Raw genomic sequence first — 15855 nt, forward strand, 5'->3', positions numbered from 1 at the left:
GGCCCTTCCCGTGTGAGCTCTGCTTTTTGATATAGCCTTACCCTTACATGCAGTCTGCCTGGGCAATCTGTCTATCTTCAAGGCTTATAAACACGCCACAAGCATTTTTCTTAATCGCATCTATCACGCAGCAGCACGGCCCTGCATCCCCCCAGCATCGTCGCCGATGTCTGGCCCGGGCGGGTTAGTGACACTGGCTGAGATACTGTTACTCTTCCCAGACTGGGTGATGTGTTTTATATTATTTCTTTTGGATTTATTAAGCATTATGTAACCGGCTAACCAATCCCGCATGCGACGCAATCGCGGCTGATTTCATGTCAGTGGAAAGTAAACAAAAAAAAATGTTCTGAAGTGGCTGAACTGAAATTCATTTCCACATGCAAAGCAATTCCTGGAGGATCTTCCCCGTCTCCAGGCGGCTACTTTGCATGCAGGCTGTCATGCAACCCATTAGAAAAGAGTTATGGAAAAATTGCATGTTGTACGCGATAGGGCGTTAAAAGCAAATCCTCTCTGTTTACTCTCCGCATGAAATATTTAAGATAAAGTTTATTTTACTTAATTATTTTCAAGTATCTTTGTGGATTTCTGCTGCTCATTGAAATGTGTTACACTGGCATATTGTTTCTCTTTTAGCTGGAGAATTCCTTCAAATGTGAAATTTACTCGCCAAAGAAAGTTTGGCATTAAAGTTTGAAAAAACAAAGCAAGCCAGCCCTGCAGTCCTGAGGTCCCGAAGCCCAGCAGGACCCGGCCCAATGTGACGGGGAGGATGTTCTGCCCTAGCTCATCTTTGGAAGGACTGTAAGTACCAGGTGAGGCAAAAACTATACCCCTGTTAGACTCTGAACTCAAGCTCTTTCAGGAGCATTCTTCTTTCTGGTGTTATGGACAACGTCCTTCCCATTAACACCAGTTTGCACCCTGAGACATTGAGCTGAGGATGGAGGAAAACAGAATGGATAAAACACAGACCTAGTGGCCCTATACCATTTGTTTGTTTTTCTCAGTGTCTTTGAAACATTCAGCAACGTCTGAAAATGTTGTGTGTATTTCTGAATCCATTTCACTGATGCACTTAACCTTCACTGAAACATCAGTAAAGTTGGTGGCTGGGGGACGCCCAGTTGCATGTTATTTGCATTATTTTTCAGTAAGCCCCTAAGGCACCCAAGAAACTGCTTCAACCCGGGCAAGTAGGTAAGTCCAAGTTAAGCTGAATTGCTGAATTAGGCCTGGCTGGGCTGGTGGATCATGTAACAGCATTTGCCACTTGCCGAGCTGCAATTGGAACATAAAGGTGGCAGGCACCAAGCTGTGATCCCAAGGGCAGACGATGGTTGGATCCCAGGACAGGACAGCCCCGAAGGCCATGCTGGTGGGCAAGTTCACAGCTCCACATGGGTGTCACCGCTGCACCCAGCCTTGTGCCAACTCACTAGAGGAGCAAACTTGTCCTAAAACCAGGAGGGAACCCACAAGTTAGGGGTTTGTCCACCATTCTGGAGGCTCGCTTATCCCCTCAGGAGATGAGCAGGGACAGGGTCTGCAGGAGTACTCGATGTCCCACAGCCCTCATTGAAAAGGTGACCCGAGGCAGGGTTGAAGGTTAGCGCAGGAGTTCCTCGAGTCGCACAGGACAGCAGCTTAACACAGGTTTTTTTCACTCCCTAAGTGCCAAGCGTGTGCTGGCTCTTGCGGTTTGCTGTGTAATTATGGCCGGTACCTCCAGAGCCGTCACCATGCCAGGCAAAAACTGCCCTGGCAGACAAAAGCAGTTGTGAGTTTGCCCGGTAATAACTGTACTTATCCCATTAAGCATTCGGCAGCCGCTGGTTAAGTACTGGGCTATGAAAGTCAAACGTGAGGAGCTACAACGCAAACGAAGGCTCGCAGCTGTCCTCTGTCTGAAGGTGCAACACAAGATCTCAGCTGCCAACAAGTCCCTTTCATTGCACCTATTGCCCCTATTCCTTTCTCATTCATATCTTTTGCTGTCCTTCCCACCCATGTGTGTCGTTAGAAAAGCCCTGAGAGAGCAAGCTAAGCCAGCAGTGCAGCCTGAACAACAAGTTTGGGGTCTGGGAGGGGAAAATCCCCCACAGCAGGGGGTCAGCCCAAGGAAAAACCATATACACACCCAGTCCCGTGTGGTTACCTCCACCAGCACCACACCATGCCCCACCGCCACAGCAGATCCCACCAGCCCAGACGGCACCTGAGGGGAACATGCCATTTCTCCCAGCAGACGGAAAGCACAGCAGTTTATTCAAAGTCTGAGGAGAGGTAAAAACTGCTGAGGACAATGTTCATAAGCAATTTTAGCAGCTCTGCCAGCACCTCTGCTTATCTGGGGCTTTGCAGGGTAAAGCAATGCATTAGTGTATGCCATGGCGTGGTGTGTGTAGGCTGCTGGTGGGGTTTGCAGAGGGCTGAGCTAGCACGTCTCCTGTGGAAAGTGCCTTCTGATGAATGCGGATTCGCACGCCACATTTTCAGAGAGCTCTGACATTTCAGCCCTTTGAAGAGCGCTTTGCAGTGATCCGGTTTTGACTAAATCCTGGTCTTAAAAATGAGTCCCTTCTTCCCGCCGCCCACGCTGGTTGGGAGAAGGAGTCACAGCCTGGCCACACACGGGTGGCTTGAGCTCATCTTGTTGCAAGTCGTTGCAGAAATTGCTGAGGATTTAACAGCACTTGCAGGTCTGGGAGCTGAATGGCAGAAGGTAAGAGTCAACTGACTCCATAATGCTGTTGCCATCGTTTTTCTTGGTCTTGTTTCTCCAAAGCCATCAACAGTGTATCCTATATCTGGTTTATTTAACTGCATCTCATTCTCAGGAAGACCCAGCAGAGACGAGTGTCTCTCTCTACATAGAAAAAGAAGCAGCAACCAACATAACAGCAAAAGCAAGTGAGCTGCAAGTCAGTTGCAGACGTTGCTCTGTCTTGACTACCACAATCCAAGTAAAACTACTGCACAGCAGGTTTTTTTTGGTTTTTTTTTGTTTTTTTACTATTATCATCGTATTATACTCTGGAATTCAGTTTTATGTATATTTTTCAGGCTCTGCAGGAATCCTGGATCTCCGGGAATAGATGGAAGTGAAATTTAAGGATATCGTCCAAATAGGTAAACATGTCGGAAACATTATCTGGGTCACATTTGGGCAACAGGGTTCGCTCTGTTTTAAGTGCAAATGGTTTACTGATGCTTTAGATGAACTTCCTGAGGAGTGTTTGAAATTCCTGGCACATGTTCGATTTACCATCTGCTAGAATGACTTTGATAAGCCCACAAAGAGACGTTAGACTGGAGCTGCTCTTCATATCTTGGGTGGACTTTTCGTGATTGCCTAGTTTGTATTTTTTTGTGTTTGTATGATTTTGATTCCTGAGGAGAAGCAAGGCATGCAAGGGACTGTGTGACAAGCTGCCGGGACAGAGATGCTCTGTTAATTCTCCGTCAGTGTGCTGTCATCAAGTTGTTCCAGCACTGCCTGTTCTTTATGTCTGTTAAAATTATTACGTAGAGTTGAGTTTTGCCCTCATTTAGACCAGATCTAACAGTAATTAAGTAATTTGTGCTGTCAGAGGGAACTTGAACTTGCGGCTAGCCTGGATTACAGGTGCTAAGAACTTTCTCGCTTTTCCTAAAGCATCCCACATTTAGCATGTACATAGATGGTGTGTTCTTCTCTTTCATTTCTTTCTTGATCTCTTAAAAAAAAGTCTTTTAAGGAGTTTGTGTTGTAACCTACCAAAAAGCACTGCCCAATAGGGTTGAATTCAACTTGAATATTTTCCATTTTTCTAAAGCAGAAGAGAGCTATGGCAGGAGAGCAGAGGGAGCAGGTTTTTGGAAAGGAATTTTTGCAGGAATGGGATCAAGAGTCCTGTTGACAGGGCCTGAAGTGCTTTTTCTCCTCACATGAAAGTAACAGGAGCTTGCGTGTCTGCGCGATGCCTCTCCAGAGATCACTCTTGCAGGAGAAGGAGAGGGTTCCCGCAAGTCCCGGCCCCTCGGCAGAGCTGCAGCACGGCTCCAGGGAGCCTCGGCGGCTGGAGGGCACAAGGTGCATGGGATGAAGCTGCTCCTCCAGCATGGAGGAACAGACGAAGAGGGGAAAGTTCTCTGTTCACCATCTCCCGCTCTGAGATCTCATCATTTTGCAGTAGCTCATTGCCTTGTCAACTCAGCATCCTGCCCCAGGATACCTCCTGAAACACGCTGCGGTCTGAACATTGCTGAGCAATGTTCTTCTGCCAAAGAAGTGGCAGAATGTGCTTCTGCCCAAGAGCTGCCTCCCAGGCTGCAGCCTGTAGCAGAGGTAATAGCCCCAGCGAGGGTGAAAGAAAAGCTCGTGCCACTTGTGATGTTCTTTTACAAACAGGTGAGCACAGGGCAAATATACAAAATGAGAGTAAATGTGTGCCGGGCAGATCTGACCCCCAAGCAAATATCCTGTGCCTCTGGTGGGAATGTCTGTGACCATTTTCTACCACCACTGAGTGCCTTTTGACATATTAAAGACATGGCAGGAACTGAGCTCCCAGGGGATCCATTGGTCTTATTTCTGTGGACGCTTGTACCCTGGGTCTATTTGAAGAAGGATGATTCATTCAACTGCTCGTTGCTTATGGCTCTGTGTGTCACTTCCTATTGTAAGAAGAAGGGTCTTGTTTGCTAGCGTGGACTGGTTGGGGCTAATTTTGGGATAGATCTAGCGTGGAAAAAATGCTTTACGCAGCAAGACAGTGGCTGATCCAGTTTCTTCCACGCTGGATGCTGGTGTTCAGAGTCTCCCAGGAGGAAGTTTTATCAAGCAACATCAGACAGATGTTCCTCATCGTGTCCCAGCTGTGTTGGCCGGTGACCTGCTCTGTCAAACACTTGTCAGGGGACACAGGCATCCATTCTGCACGGGTGGCATTTTATTAAATTATCCACCTGAAAACAGCAATGGATCCTTTTAAAGAAATATCTATACCCGTAATAGTTGTAAAGACCCCAGAAGGACTTGTAGTCATGGCAGTCCCAAGAAGCGTTCCCAGGAAGGGGTCTGAGTTCCTGATTTTGCAGGAAAAGAGAAGAAATTCTTCTCTGGATTTCCAGTGCCAGGCACGGTATGAATTCACACTGGCAGTATCATCTTTCTGATGGGGTGCATGGTGTGCCAAGGCAATGCAGGACACAGTCAAGCTGTCTGGTTTGGGATGGCTGAAGTGAGAAGGGATCCCTATCAAAATCTCAGAGTTTTGCATTGTCGATCTAAGGAAAAAGCCCCTCTTAGTGGTGTAACAACCAGCAGGCCAGGAACTTCAGCAGATATCTCTGGGCCTCCCAGAAGCAAAGATGTAAGAAAAGTGTGTTGTTCCCAGAGGGAACATCTTCACAGGAGTGCTGAGGGAACTGAAAAGATTAGGAGATGCTCAGATATTGGGGCAAGGAGATGCCTTATCAATGATCTGATCACATCCGTCGGTGTCACTTCAGGTGACTGCTTCAGGGCTCAGCCCCGCCTGGACCCTGGACCAGGGCAATAAGCCAGCCCTGTTTGCTGACTGCCATGCTTGCTGGCACAAGCTCATCAGCACTGCTTTGCATGTAGGGCACGTATTAGGGTGTGATGGTCCTGGAGGCAGGGACTCTCCAGCTCCCAGGCGTGGTCAGAGGACTTGCCATCATGTGCTGCAAGGGGAGGACAACATATGCACTTTGCAGGCTGAGTGAAGGCGAGCAGGCGTTTCCTTCAGCCACCTTCAGGCCTCATCAGCATTGACCCTGGAGCCGGGGTGGAAGCTGCTGGGGATGGCTTGCTTTGGACCGTCCACAGCATGGCAAGGTGAGAGGTCTTGCCGCAGGCCCAGGCAGAGCATGTCCAGTACGAAGCTGCTTCAGCCACTTCCAGAGTCATGGACAAGGCGTGGGTTGAACTGGAGCGCGGGACTCTGCAAAGTGACAGCCAGCAGCTGCCACCACTGGAGCCGCACATCAGCTCCCCATTACAGCTTGCTCCTGCTGATAGCTGCAAATTGCACAGCAGAAATGTTGAAAACGTCTTTTTTTTTTTTTTTAAATTATTATTATTTTAGTCTTGAGTCCAGCTGTAAATAATCCTGTCTAGTCAAGGGTAACACTTGGGTTGAGGTCTATCCTTGGAACTGCTAGAATCCACGTGGGCGATAGCCCTCCGTCCAGTGCAGACTGGCAGGCTGCGGTGTACAGCTGGACACATTAATTGCCCCAATGCCGAGATGCATTTGCTGTAGTATAAATCAGCTGTCGTTTGTCAGGCGTGTTCCTGGCTTATCAACGGGAAGCAAAACACTGCAGTGGAACAGATCCATGAAAGGGTAAGTCCTGGAGTGGCGGACTTGGTGGGAGCATGGGCTGCAGAGGGGATTGCACGATAAGCAGGCACTCCCACTTCTCCTAAAAGCTTGACAGCTCCCAGCAGCTGGCAGGAGAGTTTCAGCCCTCCATGGGCTGTAACAAAAAGATGAACCAACTGATGAACAAGAAATATGACTCTGATGGACCTTACAGATCCTTTCCGGAGGCAGGATCACAACGGTCGTCTCTGAATTCAGGGATGTGCATGCAAGCAGGGCCAAGACAGCTTTCAGCCACCCCTTCATTTCCCCCTCAAGGTCCCTAAGGAAATGTTATCCCACAGTTGGGGTCCAGCACGGAGATAATGTAGCTGTAATCCACAGGTCTGATAAGGCAGGCAGCCATCAGTGGTGTTATCTCCCCTCTACATGGAGGCCCCTTCCAGCGCGAGGCTTTCACTTGGCACACAGCGCTGAACACTGGATGTGAAAAGAGCAAAGTGTGTGGGAGCTGCTGATTTTGTCTCCTTGGTGGGACTGTTTTTTTTAAATAAAAAGATCAGATGTTGCGCTTCCTTGAAAACACGACAATCTATGGGAGAGTTCATTAGTTTATGGCAAGTTGCAACACTGCGGAGCCCAGCTGAAAGCAAATGTTATTGCAAAGAGTTATCACTAAGGGGAGAGGAAAATAATGTCCCGAGGAAATAAACTCGACAGAGCAAAACATGGAACACTATAAAGCTGTGGAGGACAGGCAGTAGAGTTGAATACTTTCTCAGAATAAAAGCCCCCAGTCACCTGTTTTTAATGCCAATGTTTGCTTTCTGCATATTCAGTGAATATGTGGGATACATCTGTTCAGGACTCCATCTCTAATGGGAGTAACAAGTATCATGATTGCAGCTGTCTGAACTTTTTTACTACTAGTACACAAAAATGTCTTTGTGACCATGATTAAATAGTGATAACACCAGTAAAACACCAGTAAAAATCAGCTTTTGTTTGTTTGTTGTTTTTTTTTTTTTTAGAAAATGGTGTGGTTTAATTTCAAGTTCCATGGAATTATATTTCAAAAAGGACTTTCCTCCACAAAGCCCCCCATGGAAATACAGATTTGAGAAGCTTTAATGATGACCAGCGTGTCTCAAGTCTGAGCAAAGCTGGAGGTGCAAGGGGAGAGGAAATGCCCGCTTTCATAAATCTGACATAGCTGTACACTGCCAGCTTTCCTAGCCTTCAGTTAGTCTAACTTACACCAAGGGCTGAAATTGTAGTATAGGGTTCAGAGAAGTGTAAAGGTGAATTAAAAATAATCCATCACTTGTCTTGCTGAGTCTCATGCCACTTGCAACGCTGCAGAGGACTCTGGTTTTGCATTGTCGGGGGGGGTTTATGCTTTCTCCTTTTATTTCCTAATTGGAGAATTTGTTGCAACTTTGTTCTTATTTAGCATCATGGTAGGATGCACAAGTTTCTCCTTCAGGCAGTGGGATGCTGCGCCTGCTCCCAACCCAGCTACCTGTACCCAGCCAACCTGGGGCCCTTGCAGCCTTTTGGTTTGTTTTGAGGGTGATAATTTTTTCCTTGGCGTTTTGGCTGTCTTAAAACAACACCAAAGCAAAATATGGTGCTACTTGACAAGGATTTTCATAACCAACCCTGCAGCCATGTATCCCAGGGCAGGCAGCACCCACCTCCATGCGCTGCGTAGCCTGGGAGAAGAGGTCTGCTCCACTGCTCCGGCTCAGCCTTGGACCTGCAAAGCCCCTTTCTGCAAATGGATGTATTTGCCTGTGAAACGGAGGGTGACTCTTCCTTCGTCCTCTTCCTTCCCTCATCCTCTCAGCAGCTCAGGTTTCACTCCGTGTTCCCGAACTGTGTGTGTGTTGGTGTTGGGGTGCAATCCCGATAGCTTCCCTGCCTGAGGAGCGGAGTGGTGTTTTAGTGGCAGCACGACCCCTGGTTTTAGCTCTGGTGACCTTAGAAATAAGAGGCTGACTTATTGAACAAGCTGCCTGAGGAGCCTGGGATAGGTCAGAGATTTCTTGAGCAGATCAAAAGCCAGAGATGTTTTTCTGACAGCCCCGGAGCTCCCTGTCATGATTTATGAATTATATACGCTCTATATGTTTAGCTGAAGAGGCTCACTGGGGGAACAGGGGTTGGGTTGTACAAGCAGAAAAGAGCATGTGGCTTCAGAGAGCCACCATCTACCGAGAGATAGCCCCTCGAATGCACTCTCTGTGGAGCCATCAAAGTGCCTTGAGGGACCGCGGCAAAGGGAGCCCAGGAGACTCACAGCAAAAAATGTCAGGATATTTTAGCGAGCCAGCGTTTTAATGGGAGACTGAGTTATGGGGAAGCAGACCCAAGCCCCAGGAGCTGGGAGCTCTGGACTCGGGGCAGCAGCCCTGCAACCTTCCCTCATTTCACAAGTCCTCTTTCTCTTTCTTTGGAGCTTCAGCAGATCCCATGGGGTACAGCTCTCCCTTCGTAAGTGCTGCGTGCCCTGGCAGACTTGGAGTTTCATGTCCCCTCTGGGAGGTTGGATGCCCAAAGGCACTCTGCCGGGCTCCTGGGGCTCTTCATGCCCTGAGAGCTGTCGTCACACCAGTGACACTTAGCTCCCCTTCTTGAGGTTGTCTGAACAGCTCAGAGAGTTGTGGTGCTTTTCTCTCCTCTCCGTGAGACGAGATTTTGCTCAGCCCCATGTTTGCGTGGCCTGACCTGAGCCCTATTCCTGACAGCCAAAGCACGAGGGAGACTTTCCTGATTCTGATGCAAAACAGGGCGGGAAAACTCCTAATTATTAACTTTAAGGCCAGAGTGTTTCCATGTGCACAACACAGTAATCCCTTTATCATGTCCGTAACTTCTAGGTTATAGTCTACCGAGCAGATAGTCTTGCAGTCATTGAAGGCTTTTGAGCAACGAAAATGCACCGCATCCTGAGTAATTACCTGCTGGAACAACTTTACTGTGTTGTGCTCTAACACAAAAGCACCCCGTTTCAGCTTCCAGTGTGTAAATCTTGTTTTTCCTCCGTCCCATAGAAGAGGAAGCCCTCTGCCAGAAAGCACCTCTCCAGGACCTAGTTATAGATGATGACCCCCTCACCTCCCAGCTCTCACCTGGCCAAACTAAAGACACTGAAGGCCTTCAGCCCTCCCACTGTAAGACAGGTTTTCCAATCCTGAATGATCCTTGTATTTTTTTTGTCCTGGGCTAGGTAAATCCAGACCTGCGCCAGCTCTCTGCCCTGGAAGGATTCCCCGCTCCCCTGTATGAGGGTTTGCATTAGCAGTGGTGCAACTACAGCTCCTGTCTGCACCTTCTGCTGAGAAAGCCATGTAAAAATGCTGCCCTCCAGCAGCCACGGCCACTGGGGAGAAGTTTAAGGGTAGATATTTTGAAGCCTTGCTAGGGCTGGCCAGGGAGAATGAGGGAAATCTGGTAGCTGAAATTTCAGCAGTCTGTCAGACTACAGTCCTTTTTTCCATCGCGTATGGATGAAAGCGGTCAGATGTGCTGTCTCATGACCACTCAACCATGTTGGTGATTAAAGGGATAGAGACAGGCAGCGTGGAGCACAAACTGGGGTCTCTGCTGCCCCGGTGTAAACTCTTAGGGAGAGCAGCGAAGTCCCTAAAGATGCTTAGCTGGCCTCGAGGGAGTTATTTTGGGATACCTGAGATGCAATCCGGGCTGTGTTCTCTATGGCAAGTCTCAAATCTCTGTGCTAAGGGGAGCGACTGTCACCAAGCCAGCACTGTCACTCTTTAAAGAGAGGCTGGATGAGCAGTGGGATTTATTGCTTGAAGAATAACTGAATGTGTACTTTTTGTCATTTTGAGGGCACTTGCAGTTCCCTTCCCTCTTCATGTCAATGCAAGGTGGGCTCCGAGGGTACTTTTACTGTCTCAGAATGGCTGTATAGTCGATCTTAACACGATACGCAAGGGAAGTGGATGTAGCCCCAGAAAACATACATCATTGTTGAGCTGAATCAGAGAGAGCAAGCTTTGGCTTATTTTTTTTTTCCCCATGCGGAGGCAAATTTTGTCATCATATCACTCATGTAACCTTTCAGATGAACTTAGTAATCATGATATGTTTTGGTTTGGCTTCTTTCAGATTAAAACCCTGCCTTTCAGAAAAAGGAAACCATAAGTTAAATAACTCCAAAATTAGGTATTTCTGAAGGATAATTAGTGGTCTTCTTTCTTACCAAAACCAACCCAAGACTGTGCTTTAAATAATACCTTGTAGTAATTCCTTCAGTTCTGCTCCAAATGTGATTAATTTAGCAGGATGTTATCGGTATAGCATCCTACATTTCAAACCACAATTTAGGGTATTATCTACAATAATGAATACTATATATCTCTGCAACTTTCTGAAAAATCAAACGGACCTTATGTCCTAAATCCCCCCATCTGGGTCTCTCTGCTTCAACAGTTGCACCAGTTGCCTACACACAAATTACCGACCGATCACATTCTTTCATTCCCGATTCCTGTAGATAGGGGGACCCACATGAAGTGAATGCAGATACAGATCCGTGCCCCCAGTTATTTCATTTGGATGCAAAAGCACTGGAATTATAATCCTCCTACTTCATTGCTTTGAGCAAAAAGCAATTTTAGTTGCATTGAAATTTCTATAGCGAGGGGAACGGGTCTGTGTTAGTAAAAGAGTTTACTGTAAAAAGTGCCATTGTCCGTATATAGGGATATATGTGTGTATACACATCCATAGGGACTGTATATACAGAAAGAGACACACACACATACTTAGGAGATGCGTATATAACACTCACTTTCAAATCTATTCCCTGTTATGAAACAATCATCAAGATATAAACAAGAGAAGTTAAACCATGGATGGGCACATTTTCAAGTGCTGCTGGAGGGTTTTATCTACAGTATTGAAGAAGTGCTATCAAAACCTAAACAGGGCACTTATTACAAAGAAATCTTTACGTAAGTGCTGGAAAGGTTTGCCGAATAACCAGATGTTGTTGCAAAGACACTTCTCCTCCCCCTCTCCCCACTTCTTTCCTTCTTTAATAGTTCGATTAATTCTGCGCATAAAAAGGGGCAGATAAAGTTCTAAGCTGCAAACTTCACCACATCTGGACACTGTCGAAGCCAGATTGTTCAGCAGTGCACTTCAGTTGCTTTTAAACTCCCTCAATAAAATAAAAACTTCCAACAAGTAATGCTGACCTATATATATTTTTGCACTGTAAACACTGACATCTGCGAGCTGCTCCAAGCGAGCATGCAGCGCTTTCCACCAAGGCAAACGCTTGCCCTTCGCCGTAAGAGAAATACACAGCTGATGCAGTCATAGCAGCGTATTCTACTAAATTCTCAGCTATTTCCAATCCTCCGGCTAATTGCTGTCAGGGGAGAAATCAAAGATAAGCTATTTTGCTGGAGGAAGAAAAAATAAACGACCTCTCGGAGTACGTTGCTTAACGCTGTCTAACCAGAAACATTTTTCTACTCACAGAAGGAGAGCAGCAGTAAGGAAAGCAGACCCAGTCTCTTCCAGTAACCCATTTTCTGGATCCTGCCAGCGACCAGAAGCCCGGCTTCACGGCATGGACCAATTCATCTTCCCTTGGTGCAGCCGGTCTCCTGCATTTCTGCTGTCAAGCCCAGAGCCCCGAGTTTGCGAGGCTCCCGGCTAGGCTTGCCGGGAAGGCGGATCCAGCCACTAAAGCCCAGCTGTGTGTGGGGTCCGCCCAGGAACTGCAGTTTATGAACAAACTAAGCCTGACTCTCCTCTCGAAATATATACAAATATGGGAGGGGGGAGCCAGGGGAAGAAGCCTGGCTCCGAGAAAAAGAGTTTGATTTTTTTTTCTGATGACAACGCGGAGCTGCTCCCACCTCCGTACGGCCCAAGGAACTTTGAAGGGGACCTAATGTCTACTGCATGCATCTAATCAAAAAGGCATGGGTAATCCTGCATGCCTCTTTCATCTGAATAAAACACGGAAGGTAACGCTTCAATATGTTGAGCTGCCATTAATTTGCTACTTTTTTCCCCCTTTTAGAAATTAACTCTATCTTTTAAGTAAGCTTCAATGGGCTATATTTTTAATAGGGGTAATTGGAAGGTTTAGGGCAGCTTTCTCAGAAAGACCACATCAATATGAGCTTAGCCTAAGGTAGGCGCTTTCAACCCATTAAAGCAGCAGGTTTTAAACATATACTTATATGTTTTCCTGAATCAGGGCCTAAAATAATAACATAGAGCATTTAAATAGCTACTTTTTCCCCAAGATCTCAAACTGCTTTACAAAAACTTGTAAGAAATATTATCCCCACTTACAAAAGGGAAACTGTGAAACGTAGCAGAAATCTGACTTGCCTTGGTTGGTAACGCAATCAATCAGTGGCAAAAGGAGGAGTAAAATCCTCAAACTCTTGCCCTATGATCTACCCCCATCCTTCAGAATGTGTTAAAATAGTGATCAATGTAATCGAGTGTGGCAGAGAAAGAGATGTTGTTATTAAGTTTTTTCTCAGCCAAAATGCCTGCCCTAAGGTGAGGCTAATTTTTTATAGTTACTGATAAATACATCGATCACTTTTTAATGCATACACAGCATTCTAATTCAGTGAGTCTCCAGCTTTTTATTTACCCATTTTACAATTAATCTTTTACTTCATTAATCAGTATGTGGTGGATACGTGGTGTATCTGTGTATGCTTGTGTGTATGTGTGATCATTACTGGTGAGCGTTTTGTTCCATTGGACTTGAAGATCCTTTCTTTGTATGAATCTTTCCAATGAGCTGCACCCCCTTGATTTGTGAACTATTTATATAAATTATTCTGTTAAATAATGGTAGCTCTTTTCCCTTCTTCTGTATTTAAAAAAGAAAAAGGGGAGGTGTTAGATGAGGTACAGACGCAGCTGATAAATATAAAGCATCTCTCCTGTGCCATGGCTACACTAGCACGCCTCTGCAGACAGTTGCTTGGTCTGCTCCCACTTGCTTCAGGGTGCCCAGATGCAAGCCAGCTTAGGCTGTCCTCCACGGAGACATGGCCATATGTCCCTGGGATAACTGAGCAGAAAGCTATGTGGATGCCCTAAGGGAAGGCACCACTTGGTGTACGCAGACAACGTCCATCTGGAAGAATGAGTCTAGAAACGTTTGCCTGAGCAGGGGAGCTGCCTCTTGCTCACAGCCCTGGGGGACATCGGCTCAAGTCCTAGGCAAGGTGCAACATTGCTCTCCCTCGCTTGGCTGTCTTTACATCAAACGGGGCATCTTTCTATGTGCTATGTAGTATTAATCTAGAAGAGGTGGTTGGCTGGAGTTACAACAGCTGAGGTATGGCCTTTGCGGGCTAAGGACAAGCAAATGTTTAGCAAGCTTTCAGAAAGACATTATTTTTCAGTAAGTGTATTGAAACTGCTGTGTGCACAGTGGTTTCTTTGGATGACCTGTCAACTCTCCTCTTTCTGATTCTGATTTCAAAATGCCCACAGATCGCTCAGACTGCCGGTTGGATTTTCAGACGTGAGCCCTTCTGTCTGTTACAAGACAGATGGATAAGGCTTGTGTTAGGAACGTCACAGATTATTCACGATCCATGGGAGCCCTCTTTAAAATCAGGAAGAATCCCCTGCTGCCTATGAAACTCAGAGAGAAATAATGTCCCCAGCAGGAGCCCGGAGGGGCTTTAAACAACGGTGGACATTGACAAAACACGCTGTATGATTTGGAAGTGCAAGGGAAGCAAAGGATATTATTTTTTTTAGTGGCAGAACCTGGGAAGGCAGCAGGAAGCCTGCACAACATCCCTGCAGCCAGGGACCCCGAGCCGCACGAGCTGCGTTTTCCAAAAACCCAGGCAATCCCAAACAACTTCTAGGCCAAGCTGAACCCTGTAAAATGCTTCATCCTGTCTGCAGAATAATCTTAGGGAGAGATTTGGGGCTGGAGCTCACTGAAATGAGAGAAAAGGCAGTAGCTGTCCCATGTGATGGCATCTTTACAAGGCAGTTGGGTTTCTACAGGAAGCTCTGCAAGGAGAAGCTTTTGGGGAGCAACGTTTGTCCTGCTCTTCCTAAACAGCTGTACTTATTTCTAGACGGTGTCAGACCTACTTCTTGGTAAAACATGGTGTCGTGGTGACATGGGCGAGGGTTTGCTTTCATAAACTGGCCGCTGGGCTCTGCAGGCTGCTTTCTGCACAGAGGGAACCTGTCTGTTCAGCCCTTGCTGCATGTAAGATTGCACAGAGCTAGATGTGCCCTCCTGTAATCTGCATTTTCGGTCCACTGAGCTGAGGCTATTGTAAGCAAACCTCATCTGCAAAATAGGAAGAACGTGAGGCTGGGAGCTTGTTTCTTTCCTAACGCTATGGCGTGAGTCACCCTGGGTTGCGTAGGGAGCCACGTAGCATGTGCCCCACTGACCTGGGCTTTTCTCTGACCAATAGCTCTGTTCTGGAGCCCCTGCTTATTTCTCAGACCTTATCCAAGGAAAAAATGCAAACTAAAAATCCACCAAAGTAACTCAGGGAAAAGTGAGTAAGAACTCTGGGATTTAGCCTGAAGTGTCTAAACTCACATTATAGAGCTTTGCTTCCACGAGAGAACACAGTGACCTTTGGAGTAAGACACTGGGGAGGAAGAAGAGATAAATGGTTATTTTTATTGTTGGCTTGGTGTAAATTCCCCTGCTCCTCTATTAGTGGTCTGGACAACCTCATAACTCAAGACACACTGAAGGCTGGATTTAGGCTGAGGAACACAAGGTCTCTGCAGGGTGATTTTTATGTTGCATTGTGGGAACAGTTTTCCCAAAGTTCTCGTTTAGGAGCTGGAAGATATTTGCTAGAGAAGTAAAATAAAACTTTGGCCACCTGAAACAATATAGCCTATATTTAAAAGAAGGTTTCAAACAGCCTGGGTTTCCACTGTGAGAGACAAGGTTCTGCAATCAATCAATAGATTTGAAGCTCCCAACATATGCCCTAAACGCCCTTGTGTAGGGTAACATCACGATGGACATATGCCATACCCAGGTGAGTCAAACCTCTTATTCTTCCCAGGGGGAAAGACCACCTTCGCGTGACAGGGGACATGAAGGGAGAGAAGGGAAATAAGGGAACCACGTAGCCATGGCCTGGACAGTGCTAACGCAAGGGCCAAAGCTCCTGAGCTTCCCTGGACCTCCTCCATGCCCACAAGACCCCAGAGAACATAGCAGGGGCATTGGGTTTAAAATTACCGACTGCAAAAAAAGGTATTGGTTCACTTGCGCATCAGAAGATGTTCCCTTGGCCCTCTGGATTGCTTGCACGTTACATGACTGGACTAATATCTGTTGCATCTGCTTTGTTCCTTTTAATCTGTTGATATCAGTAGTGATGTGGGCTTCAGATAAGGTCCATGAGTGTTTTCTGTTGTGAAGAGGATTTGTCTTACACTTCAAAGTTTTAAAAGGCAGATCTAAGCAAAATGGCTACCTGAGAGGATT

General features: G+C 46.6%; 1 protein-coding gene across 1 annotated transcript in view; it reads right to left on the reverse strand.

Annotated features, from left to right (window-relative positions):
- LOC140657340 (TGF-beta receptor type-2-like) overlaps positions 1-12153 on the reverse strand; it is a 34373-nt gene extending 22220 nt beyond the window's left edge. The window contains exon 1 of the mRNA XM_072874220.1: positions 11857-12153. Within this exon, the coding sequence (XP_072730321.1) occupies positions 11857-11908 (52 nt within the window). The 5' untranslated portion in view covers positions 11909-12153. The remainder of the gene's footprint in view (positions 1-11856) is intronic.
- Positions 12154-15855: the final 3702 nt, after the last annotated feature.

The sequence above is a fragment of the Ciconia boyciana genome, chromosome 10 (genome assembly GCF_034638445.1).
Source record: "Ciconia boyciana chromosome 10, ASM3463844v1, whole genome shotgun sequence".
NCBI lineage: Eukaryota > Metazoa > Chordata > Aves > Ciconiiformes > Ciconiidae > Ciconia > Ciconia boyciana.